General features: G+C 46.2%; 1 protein-coding gene across 2 annotated transcripts in view; it reads left to right on the plus strand.

Moving 5' to 3' along the window:
- LOC146629754 (zinc finger protein 609-like) overlaps positions 1-27156 on the plus strand; it is a 35473-nt gene that overhangs the window by 5798 nt on the left and 2519 nt on the right. The window contains exons 2-8 of one of the 2 annotated variants that reach the window (XM_085360221.1): positions 8846-8973; positions 12228-13058; positions 18058-18286; positions 22792-22879; positions 23300-25454; positions 25557-25929; positions 26995-27156. The exon at positions 26995-27156 is cut by the window's right edge and continues 153 nt beyond it. In XM_085360221.1, coding sequence (XP_085216347.1) covers positions 12348-13058; positions 18058-18286; positions 22792-22879; positions 23300-25454; positions 25557-25929; positions 26995-27156 — 3718 coding nt within the window. In that variant the 5' untranslated portion in view covers positions 8846-8973; positions 12228-12347. The remainder of the gene's footprint in view (positions 1-8845; positions 8974-12227; positions 13059-18057; positions 18287-22791; positions 22880-23299; positions 25455-25556; positions 25930-26994) is intronic. The other variant, XM_085360222.1, reaches the window with a different exon arrangement.

The following is a 27156-nucleotide window of genomic DNA, read 5'->3' on the forward strand; positions in this document are numbered from 1 at the left end:
TTGAGTGAACTCTGTCTGTGGCTTCATCTGTCAGTATAAGGTGGATTGTTTTTGCCAGCTGTCCCTCACAGGAGCACTTTGTGTTATCGTCATCATCAGTGTCCTCAGCACTGTGTGTCTGCTGTAAGCACCTCAGTGTCTGACCTGTTTTCACTGGCTGTAAATCCCTTTGCTCCACTGCAGCCACGGTTGGGTGTTTGCACCGTGTCTTCACATGAACCGGCTGTTAGCTGCATGGGAGTTTTTCTTCTGTTTATAGCGTCTTCAGACTGCCAGACAGTGTTGCCAACTTAGCGACTTTGTTGCTATATTTAGCGAGTTTTCAGACCCCCTTACCGACTTTTTTTCTAAAAAAGCGACTAGCGACAAATCTGGCGACTTTTTCTGGTGTTATTGGAGACTTATTTATGACGACTTTTTGACGTGAAAACGCGGATCGCTCATACTCTCAACAGGCAGCGGTGCTGCCGTGGGCACCTCGCCCGTGCCAAAGCGCTCACAGGCGGAGGACAGTCCTCCCCCAGCTGCAGGAGACGTTCACACCTGTGCGCCCAAACTGCAAATGAATCGCGCATGAGCGAAGCCGCTGCTCCTGCACTGACTGTAACGCAGTCAGTTCTTCCTTTACTGTTATGCTGTTTTGTGAATCACAAGGTTTAAAACTACTTATAAACACACACACACCAAGTAACTCCACCAGAGCACCAATTTCGGGTCACTTTTGCCGGTCCAAGCCCGGGTAAACAAGCAGGGTTGGAATTGTGACATTAAAAAAAACAATAATTACTAAAAGAAATTTAATTTGTAGTTCTAAATAAACTCTAAATGCATTTAGGACGTTTTTTACTCACTTTGTCTCTTCCACGATGTTATTTCTCTCTCCAACAGTGTAGGTTACAATTACATTAGCATGACCAATTATGCAAATTAGGCGATGACGTCATTTGGCGACTTTTAGGACCGCCAATAGCGATTTTCCTTACTGAGGAGTTGGCAACACTGCTGCCAGACATTTTTGTTTCTTAAATGCAGAGGAGAGGATAATAAACAGCTGAAGCACTTGTAGATAAATGACGCCTGAATCCTGCTTTAATGGCCGTGTAATCATTAATAATTGTGCAAGGAGGGTTCTATAAGAACATTTAAAGCTCGTAAAGTGGAAAATATCTGGACTAAACTGAGTATCGGGATTAATGTTGAATATGTTGTGACCGATGTCCTCATGGGTGCTGATATCAGTACCGATCAGAGTTGGCTTGTCTTTGTTTTTGGGGTCAAAACGTGCATTTATTTTATTTTTATAAGCCAAATGTAACTTGGCTTGAATAAATGAAACCTTAATTAAAAAATGTTTTACGTCAGTGACAGATTTTGTCGTTTTCTCTTACTGGACGGTCAAACTTGGTGCTGTGTGGTGCAGCATTGATGCGACAGCATGTGAATGCAGAGGCAGAGTTACTGATACCAGTAACTATCTTATAAAGGCAGCTGTTGGCAGAGCACCGGGTCATGATTTATGAGCTGAATCCCCGTCAGTCTGAACACATATGAATGATCACTAAGTCAGTTTTACTTTGCACAATAATGAGTTCACACAATAAAGCACACTGTTCAGCTTTTTGTGTGCTTGTGAAAGTGTCTTGTTAGGACACTTGGATAGGGATGGGTATCGTTTAGGTTTTATCCGGTACCGGTGCCAAACCGGTACTTTTGAAACGGTGCCGGTGCTTAAACGGTGCTCGAACCGGTGCTTAAAGAATGGAGAACATCAACTGTGTCCAAAAATCTCTTATGTTTTTATTTTTAGCAGTCTCTTTTTTTTTTTTCTGCAAAAATGGTAACCTAGTTAGCCTTTTCTGTTGATACAACATACCTCCTTTGGTTGGAACTAGGGCTGAACGATTATGGAAAATAATCTAATTGCGATTTTTTTGCCCCAATATTGCGATTGCGATGCGATATGCGATTATTTTTTAAGGTCTTTGTCTTCTGTATTATTAAACAAAGACAAGCAATACATCATATAGTATGGCCAATACTATATTACATTAATTTTAAACTGTTCTTTCCTGGAAGACAGACCTCTGTTATGATGACATGAGGTGATGCATGAATTGATGACTGACATTTTTATTTAACTTCTTCAATCACAACAGTATATTTGAACATACACAATAGTTTATTTTTAGCTTACAAACATCTGAGCATAAAGTGCTGACAAGGAACCCTGGTGTAAACATTAAAATGAAAGTCAGTACAATGTGCAGATTGCAGAAATATACATAAAAAAAAATCAGTGGCTTTACCACACTCAGTTTTTCGACATCTGTGAACTACTAGACAGTCATTCAATTAAAAAATAATATTAAATAAATAAAACTAATAAATAAAAAATACACACATCTTACTGATCTCTGCAGTCAGTAACATTACACATAAAGTGCAAACATAATAGCAATTGTATAAACACACACACAAACACGCCTTTAAAGTTTAAAGGCGTGAAATTGGACGGTCTAGTTCTGATTAGCGTCACCGCTGTCTCGGTGGAGTTTAATAAACTCGGCCGTCTGCTTCTTGCTATCTAAAATATAACCAGACACTGGTGTAAATTCTCGACTGTCTCATACTTCTGTTTAATAAGTTTTCTGTTTGACGTTAAGTCAGCTGTGTGAAAACCAAGGAGGAACCCACCCGGGGGATTAATAAAGTTTTATTTTATCTAATCTAATAACTTTAATCTCAGCCAAACCGATTTACTCACGAACAAACAAAACACTGAAAAAAGCCCAACAATAACATTTTTAGGTTGTCTAAGTGACTTATATATTACGTTTAACCCGAGCAGCGAAACTCCGCGGTGATCTGAAAATGATGTGCCGGGAGTTGTGCCGTTCTCGGCCGCATCAGTAATCCTCGAGCTCCCGGCTAGCTGTCGAGCTGGTGGGTAGCAGACGCCTCTGAAAACGTCGAAGCACTTTTGCAAATATGGGATATCTTGATAAACCGAGCAGATATTTGATGTTTACACAACTACTTTCTCGCCTGAAAATATGTTAAAAGTTTATTTTGTGACCCAGAAAGATTAGTATGAGTAATTTTAAAACTTAGTAGCGGCCGCCATTGCTGGAAACTGGAGTTTGGCTGGGCCGCACTATGAATTCTGGGATATGGTAGTAATTTGGACAGCCTTCGGCACGTCGCTGTGACGTAATCGGTCTACAAATGCGGCCTCAGGAGGATGCAGCCCATGAATTTGGACATGTCCAGAGTATAATCGCAGCCTTTGCGGTTAGAAAATTGCACTTGATCATGTCGCGATATTATCGCAAATGCGATATATCGTTCAGCCCTAGTTGGAACCGATGCTTAAACAATGGAAAACACAAACTTTGTCCTAAAACCTCTCATGTTTAGCTGTTTGTAAAAAGATAACAATGATGGCCTTTTCTGCAGCTATCCGGTTGTTCAGGGATGACACGACGAATCCTACTTCCGGGCCTAAAGTCTGCGTTTAATATGGCTTTTGTGTTGTTAACATGTTTAATGTTTTGTATTTTCTTCTATTTAATCTCAAAAAGCTCCTAAAACAGTCAGTGATCACTGTTGACCTCCCTCGGCTTTTATTACCGCTAATCATTTATTTAAGCTCAGTTTTTAAAACCTTAGGATGTAACTACAGCCCAGCCCATGCAGCAGTATATGAATGACTAACCTCGTGTTGTGGATGGATTATCTCAGTTGTTCTCCTGGCTGAAGTTTGGTCCTTTTACAGCATCCTGCCATGCGATTACATTTGTTCCTGACCACCGAGAACACTCACGTTAACTTTTATCGAGTGGAAAAAAAGTTAGCTTGTTTATATTATGCTAACATAGCTGTGTCGCTAGCAATCACGTAGCACATCATTATATACCAGCTAGCCCAACTTCAGTAACCCTACAAACGTCACTGCTGTTTAGTTTTCTGTCTTCATTTATGCTGGAAGTGATAGCAGAGCTGTACGTTTTAATTTGTTTCCAAAACCCCGCAGTCAGGACATGCTATATTGTATTTAGATAGAAGCTAGCGAGCTAACGCCCTGCTAACTTCTAACTCCGTTAAATGGCATAAATTCCGTTTTCATGGATGCCTGGATGTTAAACTCAGTTGTTACACCTGGTAGAGCAGAACACTGATCATTTTATTAAAGATGAAAGACTTTAGACAGTTTTTCAACTCTCAGTAATGCCACAGTGATTGTTTGATATATGGACCTGCAGCGGAGTTTAGGCCCAGACACGGCTAGTGACGTCAGACTGAACAATCGGATAGGGCATATATGGTATCACTCTATCAAACAAGAAGACAGACGCATGTAGCTATGATGATGTTTGCTAGTTCACCTTACCTGCATTAATGTAATAACGTGGTTAGCCTACTCAACGTAAATTACACACGAACAACATTAAGCTACTCACGCAGAGAAGAACGGCTGCTGCTGCATCATCATCCTCATCATTTCTGCTACACTGGCAGGGCTACGGGCCAGGACTCTCCTCTTCGGGTTCTTGGGGGATGTTGCTAACTCCGGGTCCGATAACAGGCACCACACCCGCAGTAGATGTGCTCGCTGTGAGGTCTCGCAGCAAGCTATCATACGGCGCATTTCTCGGCCTTTGCACAGTATCAGCTTAAAGCACTTGTTGCTGCTGAGTTTGCATCTTTTGCTGTGAAGTACAGCCAGACTTTGACCGCTTCGCCTTGGGCATTTTTAATCTGTAGCTCTGCTCTAAAAGAACGTACGTACCTGGGCCCGCCTACTACGCTTGGAAACGTAAAATGATTGGCTAGAATCCAAAGTGTGTGACATCTCGGGGAAAAAAAGCACCAAAATAAAGCACCGAAATGTGCGCTGCTTTTCGGTCTGGTTACTACCGTTTATGTCAGAACCTACCCATCCCTACACCTGGAGTGTGAATGTCCATGCTCACCTCTGTTCAGTATGTCTTCAGTGGAGACTAGAGCAGGGCGATATGGCCAAAAATATTTGTCACGATATATATTTGAACATTTTTGATAACGATATAACTGACGATATAATTGATGCGAGACAGCATACAACTCCACAACTTCACTAGCACAAAAGAAAAAAACTTCCATTTATTTTCACTTAAACAAGAAGCTGGTTTTTATGTACATTAAAGCTTTATAAAAATGTAACAGTGCAAATGCAAATTCCTTGCTGAAAGTTTAACCAAAAAACATTTCCAGTAGAAATGGGCTGACATATCCTGAGCATAACCATGTATAATATCCACTGAAGTTAAAAAGAGGTGCTTTGCAACATTAAACTGCAGTGTGCCAAATAAAAAAGTCAAATACGTATTTTTTGGACCATAAGGTGCACGGGAATATAAGACACATTAAGCAAAACAAAGCAGTCGGATATATCTGCTGTAGAGCAGGGCGATATGGCCAAAAATATTTATCACGATATATATTTGAAAATTTGCGATAACGATATAACCGACGATATAATTGATGCGAGACAAAATACAACTCCACAACATTACTAGCGCAAAAAGACAACCTTCCATTTATTTTCACTTAAACAAGAAGCTGGTTTTTATGTACATTAAAGCTTTATAAAAATTTAACAGTGCAAATGCAAATTCCTTGCTGAAAGTTTAACCAAAAGGCATTTCCAGTAGAAATGGGCTGACATATCCTGAGCATAACCATGTATAATATCCACTGAAGTTAAAAAGAGGTGCTTTGCAACATTAAACTGCAGTGTGCAGTACGCATTTTTCGGACCATAAGGTGCACGGGATTATAAGGCACATTAAGCGAAACAAAGCAGTCAGATAAATCAAACTTTATTAAACTCATTCTTCTTGCTTCCTCCACTTCTGTACCATTGATTCATTAATGTTGAATTCTCTGCAGCTGCTCTATTCCCATGTTGTTGCAGTATATTAATGACTAACCTCGTATTGTGGATGGATTATCTCAGTTGTTCTCCTGACTGAAGTTTGGTCCGTTTACAGCATCCTGCCATGCGATTGCATTTGTCTCTAACCATGAAGAACCTTCACGTTAACTTTTATAAGTGGAAAAGTGTTAGTGTTCGTCCTCCAGCTTCACTGTTTATGTTATGCTAACATAGCTGTGTCGCTAGCGATCACGTAGCACATCATTATATACCAGCTAGCCCAACTTCAGTAACCCTACAAACGTCACTGCTGTTTAGTTTCCTGTCTTCATTTATGTTGGAAGTGATAGCAGAACTGTACGTTTGATTTTTTTTCAGAAATCTCTCAGTCAGAACATGCTATATCATGCTTAGGTAACTAGCGAAACTAGCGAGCTAACTTCCGCTAGCTTCCTGCTAACTTCTAACTCCGTTAAATGTAATAACTTTTGTTTTCATGGATGCCTGGAAGTTAAACTTCATAGTTACACCTGGTAAAGCAGCAATGCTGATCGTTTTATTAAAGATGAAAGAATTTAGACAGTTTTTAACTCTCAGTGATGCTGCAGTGTTGTTTGACCTGAAGCATACGGAGTTTAGGACCCAGATTACTCCCAGATTTAAGAGCATCTTAGTCCGACAAATACGACAATAACAACGGCCGCTTGCATGTTCTGCAAAAAAATGTGCTTTGTTGTGTATCTGACGGACAAACACCAAACCAGTTCCACATCACTGAAGTTGCACCATTTTTACAAACCAATTCTGGATCATCTGTTTCACTCAACAATTGGCCATGTGCGTATGAAAACAAAGGCACTGCGCATGCGCGTTTTACTCCCATTCTATCGCGATATTTCATTTTCCTATCGTTGCCTAACATTATACCGGTATTACCGTGAACGGTATAATATGGCCCAGCCCTAATCTGCTGTTTAGTTTTCTGTCTTCATTCATGTTGGAAGTGATAGCAGAGCTGTACGTTTGAATGTTTTCAGAAATCTCTCAGTCAGAACATGCTACATCATGCTTAGGTAACTAGCAAAACTAGCGAGCTAACTTCTGCTAACTTCCTGCTAACTTCTAACTCGTTAAGTGTAATAAATTCTGTTTTCATGGATGCCTGGATGTTAAACTTCATTGTTACACCTGATAAAGCAGCAACGCTGATCATTTTATTAAAGATGGAAGAATTTAGACCGTTTTTAACTCTGTGTTCGTTTGACTTTGGGACCTGAATAGGACGGCGTTTTGGACCCAGATTACTCCGCGAAGCTCCTCACTACGGCAGCCGTAATGCTCTGACAATCCATCAAGCAGTGCAGCTTACCAAAGCTGTACTAAAACATTTTAACAGATTTCTGCCCAAATCGGTTAGAGTTTCAATTTTTGAGAAAATTAGAGGATTTTAAGCCTTATAGTGTGGAAAATACGTTATACAGAAGAAAAGAATATATCGTGATATATATCGTTACCACTTATGCTTCAAATTATATCACGATATGGATTTTAGGCCATATCGCCCAGCCCTAGTTTTACCTTTAAATCACAGATAGATGCAAAGTATGCCGGCCGATGCGGGGGCAACGCTAGCTTTCCCAGCCTCGTCTTCCTCCTCCCGCAGTGCTTCACAGAGGATGCCCGGCAGCCTGTTAATCACCGCGGCGTGGATTCAGCCTGTGTGGGACGTGTAGCGTAGAGAGCGACGCCCGGGCCAAGTTTCCGTCAGAACGGCGGGTTTGATTCTGTCCTGCTGCTGGGGAAAAGCCCGGCTGGCGGAGCTCTGTGCCGGAGCCAGAGCTTCTCAGGGTGGATTTTCACAGAAACAGGCTCCTCTTTCTCTCCAGCTGCTGGAGGTCTCGCCACCTGGCTGCCTTTAATTAAGTGTGGCATTGGAGGCAGTTGAGCAGAAAGTCTGATCTGAGAGGAGCCCCGCGGTATGAATGCCAGCAGCTAATCCACTCAGTCATTTTTGCACAGGCAGATTAGGAGTCTGTGCGAAAAATGGTGTTTGCTGCCTTTGGAGGTGCAGCGTGGGTAACGTCACAGCTTTTTAATGTGTAGTTTGATTGTTTTTACTGATGAAAACAAAAAAAACAATCAGCCGTAGCAGGAGAACAGATGGTTTAGCCTTTTCAGGGTCTCTGTAGATCTGACAGGAACCTTTCTGTCTCCAGAAACGTCTTTCAGTTACTCCTGGGTGATTCCTCGCCATTCCCAGGCCTCCAGAGAGCCCCACGCCCAGCCAGGACCCCCGATAGGCCTCCAAAGCAGGGCTTTCCTAGCTTTATTAATCAGTTTTACACTCAAACAAACGAGAGAACACGTCAGAAATGAGAGGATAGTTAAGTAACAATGAGCTGAGAATGACAGCCCAGTGAGCATCAAGGACAAACCCCAGAGGTCAGATATTTATTTATCCACAGGTCATCACGTGTAAAATATATTTCATTATATTCTGCTTTTGAGCCATGCTTCTGTTTGCTGCAGTGTGTTTTCATTTGCTCTCCTTACACAAACTCGCTGAACCACTTGTCGAGGTGGGAGTCATCCCACATCCCCACGATGTTATCGCAGTACTTCAGTCACGATGTGACATTGTTAACATAATGTAAAATGTTAGAATGGTGAATGTTGCATTAACATATGTTGAGATTTATCACTTTTTTCCAACATCAAGTTACGTCCTCAAAGCTAAACATGGTTAGCATCTGTTTTATTCCATAACAGAAGTTTATCTCGGTGGTTTTGGTTTTTTGTCGTCAGTCAGCGATTGGAAGAGGCCACGTTTGTGATACTACAGCAGTTAACTGCTGAATCAGTGAACATCACATGTCTCTTGTTGTCTACATGCACAGGAAGTCACATTTAACTCTTCCTGTTCTCCAGGAATACAACCGGGATACAACCAGCTGCCGAGTCGCCTTGAGTTGTGCTCGGTGACAGAGCCTCGTGTCCGCACGCTGACCGTCTGTCTGCAGATGGTTCCCGTCTATCAGGCGACCTGTGCAATCCAAGTGAGTGTGATTCATCAACGATTCATCGAGTAATTCCAATTATTTGATTATAAAAAATTCTCTTTGCGTTTAAGCCGTTTTATTAAAACGAGCGTTTCTCCCACATCTGCTAAAAGCAGACCTGCAGTAGAAACGTTTTTATGAAACACTGAGAACACAACAGCAGCAGGGACGATGGCGCTGGCACAGTTTAACGTGGGGGCGGAGACTGTTTACACACCACGTACTGTCACGCTGCGTTGAGGCTGAGTGAAAGAAAACAGCAGCGCGGTGGCTGTGATCACCATTAAAACCTTTACTGTGGAAACGTGAAAGCTTGTAAGTTTAAGCTTGATGAAGGCTGACGGCAGGCTGCTATTTTACAGAGAGGCAAACAGGGGTGAGTCTAAAGGGGGGCGTGGGGTGCCCGGCTGCTGTAACAGCAGCATGAAAACTTCGCTAACGTCAGAAAGCCTGCCAAGAAGACGGTACAGGTCCGTTTTTATGCCGTAGTTTTGACTGCATATTTGTTTTATTTTATTTGACCTTTGACTCTACTTGACATTATTTATATATTTTTGCATTTAAGAAAATGTTTTTAATATGGTGCATAAATACATCCAAAGGTTTAGTAGTTGTTCTGACAGATAAAACGTGGTTTTGGGTGTTTATTATTGTTTATTAATAAGACAAAAGCATTTCTCTTCCAGTTAAGTGACGGGGTAATCGATGGCTGAATGTTTGTCCAACTGACACTCTGTTTCTGTTTTATAGTAATATGTGACATTTGCAAAATAATCACTTGGTAAAGGTTTGAACTGAGTCATGGATGGAGGAGCGTCTGATGGCTCAGCTTTTGGAGTTTGGCACCGGCCTCAGTCATGGTGTGTTCGGCTCGGTGTTGCTGGTGTGTTTTCTCAGAGCAGTTGAATCATTAGCAGCAGGATTATGTCTACAGCTCCTGTCTGTCCATCTGCCTCCTCGTCTCCTCGGTTAGTGTGCTTCGTAGCACTGCTGCCAGACGGGTTAAAGGTTAACCAGTGTGTACAGTAGAGTCACAGAAGTATGAATCCCAGGAGTTTCTCTAAATGCTGCGGTTAGAGCTCCGTTCTGTACGGCCGTCCACAAAAACCTCAGACACATCCATCACTCTGGTTTTTGTTGGGTTCTTATCCTCGTGGATGAGTTTTGAATCAGATCTTTGTGAACTTGTGGAAATCCCAGTCAGGCCTTAATCTGGATGAATTTCACAACGACGTGTTTGTTTTGGTGTTTGGTGGGTGGAAACGCTGCTTTGAAGGGTGGATGTTTCTCTGTTGTGCTCTTGCAGGTGGGGGCAGGTGTGGCGATAATAAGACGAGATTTCCTGAATGCAGGTAGCAGTCACTGTGCCTGCAAAAGGAAGGTTTTATCACAGTGTTTATCAGGAGATACTGTGATGTTCATAGTATGTGGTGGTATTATTATTATTATTATTATTATTAGAATAAATAACATTTTAATGCCTTCATGGAAAATCTACTGTTGGGCCTTTTTACAAATAATTATTAAGAATAATGAAACACGCGTCACAGAGTCAGGACTGAATCTCATGCGGCTCTGAAACGAACTGCATTTGGACAATTTAGTGTGCAGGTAAAAACACCTGTGAGCAACAGATGAGACATGCAGTTAAACTCAGAGCATCCTCAGGTGAAGCTCACCTGAGAGAAGCAAGGTGGAGCTCGTCTCGTTCCTCTTCATGATGCTGCACGATTTAAGCAGAAGCTGCTTAAACACTCTGGAGTTCACCTCTTTGCGTCTGTGTGGAGGCTGGTGGTGAGGAGGGGCTTTAATAATTGGACGCTTCATCTCAAGAATCATCTGCACGTTTTGAATGTTCAAATGTGGTTTTCTTTAAATTATTAATTTAAATGATCTGTAAGTTTGGAACACACTGATTTAAAAACAGAAGAGTTCCCATTAACAGTTTTTTGCCTGCAGCTGTTAATTTTTCCTCAATAACTGTATAATAAGATTAACCTTTGTAAAGACTGCTCGCCCTGCAGCATCCTGTAGGATCACTGCAGAAGCTGTTTAACGATCTTTAACCTTTAGAGGCTGCACGCAGGGCAACGGTGCGCAGGCTGCGGTGCAAAAACAAGGCGGAGCAGACCCACAGCTGTGAAGCTGTTTGTACAGTTTGTTTCTTGAACAATGGTTTAATTGGACAGGATGAGTATTAATCAACAGGCTTCAGGAGTACCAGGGAAACAGTCCGCTCTGCTGGACTTATTTTCCTGGGTCGTCTGCAGTGTGCCGCCCTCCTGCGGGAACGACTTCCTGTTTTCGTAAACGGCGCTGGGACTTGAATAAATCAGCTGCGGCAGCGGTACGGTATCGTGGGCGTTCACGTCACAGACATTTCAGTGAGCGCTTCAGCCCGCCTCCTCTCCACATATGGACTGATCAGACATATGCCTTAATTAGCCTCAGGGTGGAGTTGGTGGGGCTTTAGGATGTTAACATTGCACCGCCTCCTCCCCACATCTGCTCCTGCTGCTTTGCATTGTCAGAAGGTCAGGGGTCAACGAGCTCCTGTCCTGTGATCAGTGGCCTGAAGGAGGCTTTAGAGCAGGAGGTGTGCATGTTCTCCCTCAGCGCACCGTTATCCTGACGAGTAGTCGTCTTTGTGAAGTAACAGAACTGACAGCAAGCAGGAAGTCGCAGCCTGCAGTGGTGCTGAGATGCTCTGTGGACCAAAGATGAACCTGAGACTCCGATCCTGAATAAAACATTTCGTTTTAGTTCATGTTTTCAGCTACATCTCTTCCATGGATATTCTGAAAGTGATCAAACCATTAAGCTTAATTCTTGCACCTTTTTTCCCTCGTTGTGAATCGGGTGCACCTCCTTATTGTGTGATCTTGCTAAGCCGGGGCGTTGTCCTCGCTGTCACTCAGGGCCTTTGTTTCACAACCTCGTGATTCCCACCAACCAGCGAGCGTGCAGACGGGTTCAGGCTTTTTGTGCTGGTGTAAATCGCTGTGAAACCGCAGACAGACTTGACATCTGACGGTTTGGTTTACGACTGAATTTCTTCCTAACATGTGCCTTTGTTCCCCCGCCTGAACAGTAAAACTGGGATGAGCAACTCAAAATGTAAAGTTGTTCTCTTCCTGGCCTTCGATCATAGTCATCAAGTTAAAAATAACTTCTGAACTCTGTCTCAGGAGGCGGGGCTAAGCTAATCTAACCTGCTCTTTTCTGGTTTGTCTCACCTGTCCTTCCTGCAGGAGGCGATGCGGGGAGCCGGGTGGAGGCGTGGGGTCCGGCCCTGAGGAGGCGTCCTGCGGCTGGGAGGAGCGTGGCCCTCCTGCAGCCCTCCTGTGGCGCTCCGGGACGCTCCTACTAAGATGTCCCTCAGCAGCGGCCCTGCAGGCGGGAAAGGTGTGGACTCCAACGCGGTGGACACGTACGACAGCGGTGATGAGTGGGATATCGGTGTTGGCAATCTGATCATTGACCTGGACGCCGACTTAGAGAAGGACAAGCTAGAGATGTCGAGCAGCAAGGAGGGAGGGGGCATGGCGGCCCCTCCCAGCGCCGTGGCAGCTTTACCTGACAATATAAAGTTTGTTAGCCCTGCGTCCGCCACGGCGGGCAAAGAGAGCAAATCCAAATCCAAGCGCAGTAAAAACTCTAAGGAGAGCGTGAAGACGCCGCACTCAGACGGAGCTAAAAAAGAGGTTCAGGGCCGGGTCCCCGGGGACCTGCCGCCCCAGAACGCCAACTCTGCCCCGAGCAAGGGGACGGACAAGTCGAGTAAGCCCTCCCGCATCCTCCCTGTGGTGAAAAAGGACAAGGACGGGGTGTCTGGGAAAAGCAAGAAGGAGAAAATGGAGGCGGGAGCGGCGAACGCTGAGAAAGAGTCCTCGGTGCTGCCGTTAGGAGCACCTCGAGGCGGACCCTTTGAGGGCCAACAGGCCCCCGAGCTCGCTACGGCCGAGCAGCTCGGGAACACGCCGCTGGACTCAGCCAGGATAGGCCAGGTCGTGACGACGGAGCAGGAAGAGGTGGATGGGGGCGACTGCCGAAATCTGAAGAAAGCGATGGGTGGGGAAAAGGTAAGAGGAATAAAGCTGATGCCTGAACAAATGAAAATAATCGTGTCTCCTTGTTGTTGATGGAGCCCGCATGCTGCACACTGAACATGATGTATGTGAGCGTCGTTTTCGGCGTGCTCCTCGTGGTCAAAGGATCTAAATGTGCTCGCTTTTAGCTCTGAACAAAGAACCAAAGCAAACCAAGCGCTCGTCACTGCCGACCCGGTCGGCCGTGGACAAGCTAAAAGTGGCTCCGTGTGAACCTGAGCTAAGTTAAACTTGGTCTAATCTAACCCAGTTTCTGATTTTAGATAATCCCACTGTTAAAGCTTCTGCACTAAGACCCGTGTCGTCATTAACAAAGGAGTCTTTGGACCTCTGTTCTACCGCTGATCATTTCACTGCACTGGCAGGTGTGTTTTTCAGGGCTGATTTCAGGTAAACACACTTCTCCTTCACAGCTAGCTGGACTGTTCGTCAGAGGTTAAACCGACTCTTTTAAGAATAACTTCAGAAAGCTTCAGCTTTGGGGTTTGTGTGGTTCCTTAAAAAGCCTTAAATTCATCCATTTATTGGAGTTAGTGTGGGGAGTAAACTGAGCCTGCTAATTCAAGATTAAACTGCGATTAAAGGTTAAAGTTGCAGTGGATTGAAGTCCTGAGTGAGCTGTTAATTCAAGATTAGATTGTTTAAGTTTCAAAATAGAACAAACGAAACAGACTAAACTGTCAATTCCACTTAGAAACAAAATATTAATTCTAAAAATAAATCTTAGTTTGTTTTACAGAAGAACAGACAAAACTGACTAACTTTTGTCAATATCAAATAAACTGAGAACTAAAAGGAAATTCTCAATCTCTCCTTGTTGTATAGCTTAGCTTTTCAAACAGTTTTAACAGTTACTTTAGTCTGACAAAAGCCGAATGACGAATTAGCGCTTCCAGTCAGAGACTGAGGCTACGTCCACACGTACACGGGTATTTTTGAAAACGGAGATTTTCCGTTTTCGTTTTAAAAAATAATCCCGTCCACACATAAAGGCAGAAATGAAGGAAAACGCTGCTATGAACATGCCAAAGCAGCAGGTGGCGCTAGATTCCTAACCGTGCAGAAATGTTGGCCAATCAGAAGTCTAGAAGCCTCGGTGGGAAAAAGTAAACAAAGCTGGGGCATAGAAGCAGAACCGAGTCGTATGTGTGGAGGGACAGTAACTGTGTGTATATGTAAGCATTTAAACACTGCAGAGAGTAGAATTAACAGTAACAGTATTGTAGAAATTCATTTCACCGAAACAATAACGTGGCGCACAGTGTGACGCATGCTCCAGTTTATTGTATTTCCAGACTTGCTTTCGGCACAATTTACAGTGCACGCTACTCTGTTTTTTGTCAGACTTGAAATAGCCGAAATACCTTCACACTACGGAACTTCTTTGGCTCTTCCGTTCGACAATCTCTCCGGCGTTGGAACCATCATCTGTTTTCTCTTCGGTCACGCTCGGTTGATTTTTCTAGTCGGCACACTCATTTCCTCCATTACCCGCTGGCTGCTTCCCAAACAAACACACGTGCGGCTTGGCACTTGTGCTGCACGTAACAAGTCACGCAACGTGACGCTGCGGCTGTGATTGGTTCGGCTCTGCGCTACTGAATTTGGATTGGCTGACCTTTTTTTTAAAATTTTTTTAGAGGACGAGCGGCGAGGTCTATCGCGATAGCTTAATTTCTCTATCGAGTAAAAGTTATATCGCGATACATATCGTTATCGTTCTATCGCCCAGCTCTACCATATACATTTGAAAATTTGTGATAACGATATAACTGACGATATAATTGACACAAGACAAAATACTTTACAACTCCACAACTTTATTAGTGCAAAAAAACACAAACATTCATCCATCTTCTTCCACTTTATCCGGGCCGGGTCGCGGGGGCAGCAGCCTAAGCAGAGAAGCCCACACCTCCCTCTCCCCAGCCACCTCCTCCAGCTTATCCGCAGGAACACCAAGGCGAGATATACAGGGAGTGCAGAATTATTAGGCAAGTTGTATTTTTGAGGAATAATGTTATTATTGAACAACAACCATGTTCTCAATGAACCCAAAAAACTCATTAATATCAAAGCTGAATGTTTTTGGAAGTAGTTTTTAGTTTGTTTTTAGTTTTAGCTATTTTAGGGGGATATCTGTGTGTGCAGGTGACTATTACTGTGCATAATTATTAGGCAACTTAACAAAAAACAAATATATACCCATTTCAATTATTTATTTTTACCAGTGAAACCAATATAACATCTCCACATTCACAAATATACATTTCTGACATTCAAAAACAAAACAAATAAGCGACCAATATAGCCACCTTTCTTTGCAAGGACACTCAAAAGCCTGCCATCCATGGATTCTGTCAGTGTTTTGATCTGTTCACCATCAACATTGCGTGCAGCAGCAACCACAGCCTCCCAGACACTGTTCAGAGAGGTGTACTGTTTTCCCTCCTTGTAAATCTCACATTTGATGATGGACCACAGGTTCTCAATGGGGTTCAGATCAGGTGAACAAGGAGGCCATGTCATTAGTTTTTCTTCTTTTATACCCTTTCTTGCAGCCACGCTGTGGAGTACTTGGACACGTGTGATGGAGCATTGTCCTGCATGACAATCATGTTTTTCTTGAAGGATGCAGACTTCTTCCTGTACCACTGCTTGAAGAAGGTGTCTTCCAGAAACTGGCAGTAGGACTGGGAGTTGAGCTTGACTCCATCCTCAACCCGAAAAGGCCCCACAAGCTCATCTTTGATGATACCAGCCCAAACCAGTACTCCACCTCCACCTTGCTGGCGTCTGAGTCGGACTGGAGCTCTCTGCCCTTTACCAATCCAGCCACGGGCCCATCCATCTGGCCCATCAAGACTCACTCTCATTTCATCAGTCCATAAAACCTTAGAAAAACCAGTCTTGAGATATTTCTTGGCCCAGTCTTGACGTTTCAGCTTGTGTGTCTTGTTCAGTGGTGGTCGTCTTTCAGCCTTTCTTACCTTGGCCATGTCTCTGAGTATTGCACACCTTGTGCTTTTGGGCACTCCAGTGATGTTGCAGCTCTGAAATATGGCCAAACTGGTGGCAAGTGGCATCTTGGCAGCTGCACGCTTGACTTTTCTCAGTTCATGGGCAGTTATTTTGCGCCTTGGTTTTTCCACACGCTTCTTGCGACCCTGTTGACTATTTTGAATGAAACGCTTGATTGTTCGATGATCACGCTTCAGAAGCTTTGCAATTTTGAGACTGCTGCATCCCTCTGCAAGATATCTCACTATTTTTGACTTTTCTGAGCCTGTCAAGTCCTTCTTTTGACCCATTTTGCCAAAGGAAAGGACGTTGCCTAATAATTATGCACTCCCTGTAATCTCTCCAGCTTTTGGTCACTACCCACAGCTCGTGGCCATAGGTGAGGGTAGGGACGTAGATCGACCGATAAACTGAGAGCTTCGCTTTTACACTCAGCTCCCTCTTCACCACGACGGACCGGTGCAGCGTCCGCATCACTGCAGCCGCTGCACCAATCCGTCTGTCAACCTTCAGCTCCCTTCTCCCAAAAAAAACTCCATCAGTGTATTTTCACTTAAACAAGCAGCTGTTTTTTATGTGCATTAAAATTATATAAACATGTAACAGTGCAAATGCAATTCCTTGCTGGCAGTTTAACCAAAAGGCATTTCCAGTGGAAACTGGCCGACATCCTCAGCACAACCATGTAGAATGAATAACGACGGCCCGCTAGCACGCGCTACCAAAAATAGTGCTTTGTTGTGTATCTGACGGACGAAAGCTGAACCAGTTCCAGTGAAGCTGCAGCATTTTTACAAACCAGTTCTGGTTCATCTGTTTCACTCAACGATCCGCTTTCACTCTTCTCGTTCTGCGTCGCCGCCGTGCTTTTTCCGCCATGTGCGTATGAAAACAAAAGCACTGCACATGCGCGTTTTTACCCATATTCTATCGCCATGTTTCATTTTCTTATCGTTGCCCAACGTTACACCGGTGTTACCGTGAGCGGTATGATATGGCGCAGCACTAGTCCAGACCCTAAAGCCTGATTCCTGTTAAACTCAGTTTTATTTGTATGGCTCCAGATCACAACAGCAGACGTCTCAAGGCGGTTTATGCTGTCAGGTGACAATAAAACAGAGAAACCTTTGAGCAAACGCTCCTCGTCTTCACTCCTCAGGCTAGCGCTTTGTCAACCCACCGGCCAGCGGAGTGGCCCGAGGTTCTGTCGGGTCCCTCGTCAGCCCTCTGCCTCCGTCTGAGATCCAGAGAGAGGCTGATCAGCCTGTGGCCTTGAAAGAAATGTGGCTTGTAATAAATACTGCTCCGGCTGAATGAGGAGGAGCAAGGATGGTCTGTGGCCAATAGTGGAGGTGTAACCCCGCCCCCTGTCATTCTGTCTTTGAGAGCTAGTCTGAGGTTTTCCTGCTCCTCAGCGGTTTTCCCTGCATCCAGGCAGCAGCTCTCATTCTTAAAGAAGAGGACGGTGTGGACCGCCCTCATCGTCGGCTCTCAGCACTGTCAAATTTACCTGAAAACCAACGTGTATGTTCCAGGTGGGTCAAGGTGGGACTTTAAAACCATAATTAAAAACTGCTTCCTCTCAGATGGGGATGGCTCTGTGTTTTGGCAGAGAGACGAAGTAAGGCGTGAAGTTTAAATAGACATTTAACCTGCTGTCAGACAGGAAGTGGAGATGTTCTGCACCAGACTTCATTCACAGAAGCTGCAGTTTTACCTCAGAGAGAGACGGTAGATGTTTGAGTGCTGCCTTGATGGGCAGCCAAGGATTGAAGAAGGTCAAAGGTGCTGTTCCCGTCACGGGGAATAAATGATCTTTATTTCTTTAACGTGATAAGTGGTTCTCTTTGTTTTGGCACCAACTAAACATTAGGTTGGATTTCCTTCCAGCTCTCCTGTGGTTGCACTCACGTGTTTGATTTCTCTCTCGTCTTCTCTGTCCTCCGTCCAGATGGAGTCTCCAGTCTCCACCCCAGCTCCTCCCCCTCTCCACCTCCTCGGCTCCGTCCCCAGCAGCGGCGACATCTCGTCTCCCTGCGAGCAGATCATGGTCCGCACACGCTCGATCGCCGTGAACACCGTTGACGCGGCGCTGGCGACCGAGCCGGAGTGCCTGGGACCCTGTGAGCCGGGAACCAGCGTGAACCTGGAGGGCATCGTGTGGCAGGAGACGGAGGACGGTGAGAAAAGCGTTATCGCAGTAGATGGCTGCGTAGTTTTATTTTACGTGTGTTTATTTGAAGAACAAAATGAGCGCTCATCAGAGGCACTCGCACTACCCCGGCCTGAACATCGTTTCCCATTCTGCTGAAGAAGAGCCGTGCACACGAACAACGAACCAAACAAGAAGCGAGAGACTCTCGGTTTCTGCAGCAAACCTTTACGAGCTGCGACGGCGAGCGGACACCGCGCTGTCTTCCTGTCAATCCAAATTATTCCAAAAAGAAAGCTTTTCTGCACCTTCACTCCACAAAACTCCCGTTAGATTAGAGAAAAGGTGCTTCATTAATGCTCTGATGTTTCACTGACCTCTCACTGCTGCTGAGCCTCATGCAGCTGCAGTGGTACCAATAACTCAGCCACAAAAATGAAATGATTGGTCCGTCAGTACTTTTTCTTTGCCTTTGGCTGTTGCAGAGAAAAAAACCACCTTCTGATATACTGTAACAAACACATGCATCAGTTTTATCAGCTTGGGTTGAACGTTCATGACTCCACCCCTCTGAGCAGGTGTGATGTGCGTGCAGAGCTGCCGATGCTGAGCCAGTGTGGAGCTCTGTGAAAAGATCAGGTCCAGTTTATTGTCTGGATTACGGCCCTGCTGAACAGTCGTGCATCTCAGTTTTTATTCAGTGACGTCCTGTGAGCGTGTCTGCACGTCCTGTGGACGCCGAATGCAGAGTGGCGTGTAGCTGGAGGAAAACCTGTGTGGAGGTGATAGGCTCGGGCAGGAAGCTGTTCATTAGAAGTGCTCCTGTTAGTGGAAAGCTCTGCTGAAGTACTCAATCTCACTCTTTAATTAGCTCCACTGTCAGCCAATCACTGATGCGGTTCGACCTCAGAAACCCGCCGAGCGTGACGCTGGTATGAAAGCGTTCGACATCTGCGTCCCAGCCAGGGAGGAAAGTCGCATCTAGACGTCTGCTTCCTGCTGCACTCGCAGCTTCCGTGCTTTGATACAGTCACGTCAGCACATCGAAGAAAGGAGCTGTAAGTGTGGGGAGTTACTCTGAGGACTCATTTGTTAAAGTGGAGACCCCAGAGGGGAGGAGCTTAACTCCTATCCCTTCATCCTAATTGTGGGGTCAGAAAACTTTTGGCTTTTTCAAACCAACAAAAAATGATGTTTGTACTTCAATGTGAAGTCTTTTGTTTTGTTTTTTTGTTTGTTTGTTTTTTTAATAACTGCACTAGAGATGGATCGATCCGATATTACGTATCGGTATCGGCCCGATACTGACCTAAATTACTGGATCGGAGAGAAATAAAAAATGTAATCCGATCCATTAAATATCAAAAAAGCACCTCACAAAACTTGCAACACGGCGTAACTCGGCTCATAACCGTAGCACGTCGCAACAGTGTGGTCACGTGATCGAGAGGCTGTGGCGTGCCCTGTGGTCTGGTTGAGTATTTGTAGCCTCGCTACCAAACCAGCATTTCATCAACCGATATATGGAGCGACTGCCTCTCCTGCTGCTACTTCAATCATGAAACTGATCAATGATCAGCTGATCGGCTTTTCTCTCTTCTTTGTTTTTGGCCCACTTTGCACCAGAAAGAGGAAACCAGCGGCTGAACAGCAGCAGCACGTTTAAGCTTAAACTGTTGTTAGAATTTATTTAATATTACTTTCTACTCCAGGATCTTTTTCTACAGCTGACGGCTGGTAACTGTGCAGGGGCGGATCTAGCAAAGTTTAGCCAGGGGGGCCGATAGGGCATGAACAGGGAAAAGGGGGCACAAAGACATACTTTTCTTTCTTATTCTCATTTAAAATGTCGAGCTTTTAATAAATAATTATCTGACACCCAAAGTTTTAATCTGATGTAAAATGAATAGAAGTCCATTACTGTATATAGTAACTGTTAAGTCTAATATACCCTAGTAAGCTATAGTACTTTTTCCTTTGGGAACCATCTGTGCAGTCTGCAATTTTGTTGAATAAAGATGTTGAATCTATTTAATATTTCTTGAAAAATTTATTTCTGTGCATTTTTTTCGCACTGCATCAAATTAAGGTTGATTACGTCGATTAAGCATCATGACGTGGAGCGTGAGGGGTGGTTCCCTATTTTTTTTTTTTTTGCTGGGAGTTTGCAACCTTATTAGTTTGGTTGCCTAATATTTCTGCTAAGTACTCTTTAAAATACCAGAATAGGGAGGATGGAGCAGGTTTAAGTTTACTAGATTGATCAGTTTTGCTGAACTATGAAATATTTTGGGCGCAGTGCATTTTTTACATACAGTATAACAGAATAGCTTTAGTGTTGTTTATTTAAACATGAGTATGAACTTATACAAAATGCAGCAAGATATATTAAAAAAAAAACAGTTTTATTGATTAAAGAAAACTGTATCAGATTCATATCAGTGTCGGCCGATATCCAAATTTATGATATAAATTTATGATAGTGCTAGCTAAAAACGTAATCTGCATCAGCTGACGAGGAACTGGCTCATAAAAGCACCTGAGGGTGTTACATATCACCAGCATTCATCCGCAGAGAGGCCTCCAGAGTAAGTCCGCAGCCCCAGCTTCTAATGAGCCAATCAGCTGCTTGGATGGTAAAACGGAAAGTCCAGAGCAGCCGAGAGAAGACGGCGACAGGCGCCGAGTGAAAAAGTGAAAGCAATGTGCAGGAAATCCCCCTGTAAGTTTGGCTGAAAGCCAAGGTAAATAAATATGTTTTAAGACGTGATTTAAAAACAGATAAGGAAGGTCCTGTCTAACATGTAAAGGCAACTCATTCCACAGTTTTGGTGCTGCCACAGTGTTGCACAGCAAACGCCCGATCCCCTCTGAGCTCACGATTAGTCCTGGGCTCGCTCAGGAGGAGCTGGTCTGCCCACCTGAGGGGCCGGGAGGGTATGTGTGGATGAAGAGCTCAGAGGGGCAGCATTGGACAGATATTTAAAAACAAATAAAAGCAGCTTAAAATGATCCTAAAATGCACGGGCAGCCAATGAAGTGAATATAAAACTGGGTGATGTGCTCACATCTACGAGTGCCAGTCAAAAGACGTGCAGCAGCATTCTGAGCTAGCTGCAGTCGAAGAACAGAAGATCGACTCACCCCAAAATGAAGAGAATCACAGTAACCCAGCCGAGCGGTTGCAAAGACACGGATTACTGTTTCAAAGTGCCAGCTGCCTCAGATGAAAGAAACTAGACCTTACAACCGACCCGATCTGGCTTTCAAGCTTAAGTTCAGGATTTCGGGGTTTGCAAAGCAACACACGGAACAGCAGCGGAGGAGGTCTGAACACCATTACTTCAGTGTTAGAATCATTAAAACAAAGAAAGTTTAGCGCCAACCACGACTTGACGTCCTCCAGACATGTTCGTAAGCGATTTACAGACGACCCATCTTTCTTTTTAAGAGGAATATGAATCTGGCAGTCATCTGCAGAACAGTGAAACGAGAGTCCGTGTCTCCTAAAAATTGAGCCCAAGGGAGGTAAATAAAGCGAAAGCAGGATAGGGCCCAGAACGGAACCCTGTGGTACTCCATGAGACAGCGGAGCACGGGAGGACTCCGTTTGTTAAGTAAGACCTGAACCATTTCAGAACCTGTTACACCGACACACTGCTCCAAACACGAGATTGAAATTTCATGGTCTACAGTGTCAAATGCAGCAGTTAAATTGAGTAAGATAAGAAGGACACTTTCACCAGAATCGCATGATAAAATATGTCATTAAAATTCTTAAAAGTGCTGATTCAGTGCTATGCATTGCTTTAAAACCAGACTGGAAAATCATCTGAACATTTTGTGCATTCAAAAACGGGATCAATTACATGCTACTTTTTCAAAGCGCAGCTTAGATATTAGATATCAACAGCGTTTGTATCTAGCCCAGGTTTCTTAAGAAGTGGTTGCACAATTGCATCTTTGAAATTCTTTGGAACCACACCTGAAGTAAGGCTGCTTTTTAAAATGGTTAAAATAGTTGAACCTGTGGTAGAAGAAACTTCTTTCAGAAAACGGGGAGGGATGGCATCGTAGGGCGAGCCTACAGGCTTTAGATGATCCACCACCTCCTGTAGCTGAGCAAGAGTAACCGACTCTGTTGAAAGACAGCCGAGCAAACTGGAGGATCAGAGGCGTCAGATGTGAGCAAAGTAATCCGCGCCCTAGCCGAGGCTACCTTCTTTATAAAGAAGTGCAGAAACTTTTCACACATTTCATGTGACGGCTCAAAACTGAGATCAGAAAGAGGGCTTAAACAATATATGTGGTTTCTGATAATTCACCATAATAATGTTTGCAAAGTGTTTCCGCTTTGCTTCTTTTAATGTAAGCTGATATAAGGCCCAGCGCTCTCTTTAATTTTGTAAAGCTGTAAGAAATTCAAAACTCAAGTTGAGTTTAACTGAGCCGAAACACAGTGCTGAAAGAACCTCCGTGCCGAGTAGCTAAAAATGTCTCGTGTTCATGGTTTGCCTGTGTGTTTTTCTGCAGGTATGCTGGTTGTGAACGTCACCTGGAGGAACAAGACGTACGTTGGAACTCTGCTGGACTGCACGCGGCACGACTGGGCGCCGCCGAGGTACAGAAACGACTCAGGCTCACGCCGTTCGGCCGAGATCTCGAGTATAAAACAAGCTCGTTCTTGCTACGCTCAGTCACCACCATGTAAACACGTAGACACGTGTCAGGGACAAACATACAGATGAGCCTGTAGTGAGACACGTGGTCGATACCTGCAGACGTAAACACAGGGAAAGGCTGTAGGTTTCATGTAGGTAAACAAAACAACTTATTATTGCTCATTAATAAGACAAACGTAAGTCTCATCCAATTACTCGATGGAGTAATCAATACTCGATTACTGATAATGGACAGCTGCGGCTCTGTGTGCTGTACGATGGTTTGTTTGAGTCGGCTGCGTGACACCTTTGGTTACCTTTGGTACAGGTGAGGTCAGGTGTGTCTTTCGGCTCGCTGATGTCCACCTCTGTGTTTTTAGGTTCTGCGAGTCTCCCACCAGTGACGTGGAAATGCGGAGCGGCCGCGGTCGAGGTAAGAGGATGCGTCCCAGCAGCAACACGCCGTTGAACGACAACAGCAACTCGTCGGACAATAAAGGCAGCGGCAGCAGTAAGACGCGCGGCGCCACGGCCAACAGCAAAGGGCGGCGTGGGAGTCAGACGGCTGGCTGCGGCGAAGACGCCAAAGCCAGCCCGTCCTCCGCTAAGAGGAAGACAAAGCCCGCCTCAGATATGGACCCCACCTCCAGCTCAGAGGACACCAAAGCGTCAAAGCGCATGAGAACGAACTCGACCGGCGCCGGGACGCCTCTGCCTGGAAGCAAAGCCGATTCACTGCCGCCGCCACAGCTGGACCGGACCTGCCCCTCCCCCGTCCTCATCGACTGCCCCCACCCCAACTGCAACAAGAAGTACAAGCATATCAACGGACTGAAGTACCACCAGGCCCGCGCCCACAACGACCAGGACGTCCGACTGGACCAGGACGGTGACAGCGAGTACGGGGACGACCCCGCCCTCCATCCCGAACCCGCCTCCTGCAACGGCGCCGCCATCTCGCCTGCTCGCTCCACTACACCGAAGGGTCGGGGCTTCGATGCCCCCTCGCCCTCACCAGGCAAGCTGACATCAAAGGTTAAAAAGAAGACGAGCGAGGCTGAGCCTGAGGTGACGGACGGTGGCGAGGAGGGGGCGTGTTTGACTGACGAGGCCAGTAATGACGGCATGGACGACAGGAAGGTCAAGAAAATGACGGCCGGGGGGAAAGCTGAGAAACTGGGACAGAAAGGCTTGAAGCTGACTCGCCCCGCCGGCGCGCCCGGAGTTCCCTCGCCATACTCCCTCCAAGCATCCTCCCCCGCTCTGGGCTCAGTGGTACAGTCCGTACCCAAAAGCCCCCAGCTGAAAAACGTCCAGCCTAAACCTGCGCCCCTCACTGACCCCGCCTCCAGCCCCGCCCATTCCAAGGACAAGAAAAAGAAAGACAAAAAGAAGAGGGACGGCGGAAAGGAAGAGGACAGCCCGAAGGCGATGGGTAAGGCGGGGAGGCCAGAGGAGGGCAAGAGCCCCTACTCTGAGGCGTCAGACGCTTTGCTCAACGGCTCCTCGGAAGCTCAGCAGAGCCGGCTCGCCAGCATCAAAGCCGAAGCCGACAAGGTGTACAGTTTCTCCGACAACGCACCCAGCCCGTCCATCGGCGTGGCCAGCAGGATGGAGGCCGGCCTGGCGCCCACGCTTCACATGACCCAGAACGGAGCCGACAACGCATCGGTCAAGACCGGTAGCCCCGCCTACTCTGACATCTCTGATGCTGGGGAGGACGGCGAGGGTAAGGCAGAGGGGGTAAAGGTCAAGCCAGAGCCTGACCAGGGACCTCGTGAGAGCGCCAAGAAGGCGCTGTTTCCCCCTCAGGCGTCCAGTAAAGATTCGCCGTACTACCCCAGCTACGACGCCTACTACTCCCCCACCTATGCCAACCCCAGCCCGGGACCAGCGCCTGCAGCACCACCTCATGGTGAGATAGCACAAGTGAAAGTGAAGAAAGAGGAGGAGCTTGAGGTGGGAGAGGAGGGAAAACTGAAGGAGGAGCCTCAGGAGGAGAGAAAGGTGGAGCCAGGGCCTCCGCAGCCATCAGTCATCCAGCAGCGCTCCAACATGTACGCCCAGCCGCTCTATTACAACCAGTACTACGTCCCTCCCTACTCCTACTCCCACGAGCAGGCCTACCACGCCCACCTCTTGGCCTCCAACCCTGCCTACCGTCAACACTTCGAGGAGCAGCGACAGCGCCACGCTGACAAGAAGGCGGAGAGCAAAGAGCGCGAGGCTTCCGTGAAAGAAGAGTGGAAGCAGAAGGCATCGGTACCGCCCACTCTGTCAAGGGCGCCCAGCCTCACGGATCTGGGCGCCAGGGGAGGCGTGAACCCAGCGAAGCCCAAAGAGCCCGCCACGGCTTCGGAACAGGCCAAGTCGGTCATCATGGCGAAGGGAGAGGACTCCAAGGCGCCCGCCGCCCAGCCCGAGGGTTTGAAGATCAAGCTGAGTGAAGGAGGGCATCACGGGAAAGAAGAGCCAAAGTCAGGGGCAGAGCCGGGCCGAGCAGCGAGCGTCGAAGCTGCCATGTGGTACAGACAGGTACAGGTGTCCTCCCTCTGTCACGGCACGTTCCACCTCGCTTGTGTTTTAAGATTGATTGAGGTTAGTTTGATGCTGATGAAGGTTTCTCCCTCTCTGCAGGAGCCCGACTCACGTCTGTGGTCCTACGTCTACCCCAGCAAATACTCGGAGGCTCCCAAACTTCAGGAGGACGACAGGTGGAAGGAGGAGCGGGACAGGAAGGTGAAGGAAGAGAGGCCGCGGCCCAAGGAGAGCCTCCAGAAAGACGAGGCGGCGAAGGAGGTGGCGGAGGGTAGGACGCAGCTGCCCCCCGAGGAGCTCCGCGGGGGCGGGAAGGAGGCGCGCCCGCCTCACATGCAATTCCCCTCGCCGCTGGCCCAGCATCAGGGCTACGTGCCCTACATGCACGGACCGTACGCCTACAGCCAGGGCTACGAGCCGAGCCACCCCGGGTACAGAGGCATGCCCTCGGTCATGATGCAGAATTACCCAGGTGAGAAACTCAAACACGACATAAAGCAGGCGCAGCACAAAGAGAGCGCGAGGGCGGCGAGGGCTGGAGAGTGAAAACCAGCGAGGAGTTAAATTAAAAGCCACGTTTCTTTGTGGCGTCCGAGGGACGAGCGAGTGCCAGCTGTTGGTTTTGGTTTCTGTTTAGGCTCGCCGGTAAACCTGCCGACTGTTCACGGTGATACGGCTTCAGGAAGCTGAACTTCAACATGCAACTTCCTCTAAAATCCACCAATTTTCACTTTTTTCCACATTTCTGTGTAAACAAATGAGATCAGGCTGTTTTAGACCAGCCGACGCTTCAAATCTACTTCTGCTCATTTTCATTCACGTTATTAATATAAAATTAGACGAATGCGACGCACGGCCCCGGATGATCAGACTTTCACTGGCCCCCGAAAGAAAGCGCGGTAGAGGAGTCGATGCTGAGAGCTCGACCGAACTCTGACAGGTTTAAAGATCTTTAAGCTATCTCGCCACTGCACGTGTAATCCTGGCTACGGTGGCCACTGTGGGACAAACATGCTGGTCAACAAAGACGCATCAAAGTCACTGTTACTGTTGCTTGCCTCACACTGTAAGTGGCCTTGTGGAAACGGTTGTGGCGCTTTAGACTGAGGTGAGAAGGAATAGGATGAGATTTTGTTAAGGTGGCGTTGTCTCGTTCCTTCCTGTCATGTGTTTGGTGAAGGATAAAACACGTGTTTCATATCTGCAGTCTGAAGATGCAGGCATGGATTTAAACGCCTGCGATTTCTCTTCTCCTCTGCCTTTGGCGTCATGCATTTGTGGGCGGTCTCTAGCCACATACATAAAATGTGATGTTTGGATCCATCTCAGCCATTGTGTTCAAAGCTGGTGGGGGTAACACGGCGCTCCAGTATTTTTAGTGGATTCATCCTGAGTTTGTTGGAGAACACAATCACCACTGAAAAATGGCGTACTGACCTTTAGAGCTGCTGCCGCCACGTCATCATGCCGAACCTATGTTTGAACCTTTATGTTCAAACATAAACATCATGTTGTTTGTTCATGTTTGTCCTTCCAGGCTCGTACCTGCCAGCCAGTTACTACGCCTCCTCATACGGCGGGAAGGTGGGGGCGGGCGAGGACGGCGAGAAGCCCTCCAGGTCAAGTCCGTCTGTGAAGCCGTCCAGCGAGGCCAAAGCTCTGGACCTGCTGCAGCTGCACGCCAGCCAGTACAAAAGCA

The sequence above is a fragment of the Diplotaxodon limnothrissa genome, linkage group LG7 (genome assembly GCF_057381915.1).
Source record: "Diplotaxodon limnothrissa isolate DT_005_m linkage group LG7, D_limnothrissa_male_GT1.1, whole genome shotgun sequence".
NCBI lineage: Eukaryota > Metazoa > Chordata > Actinopteri > Cichliformes > Cichlidae > Diplotaxodon > Diplotaxodon limnothrissa.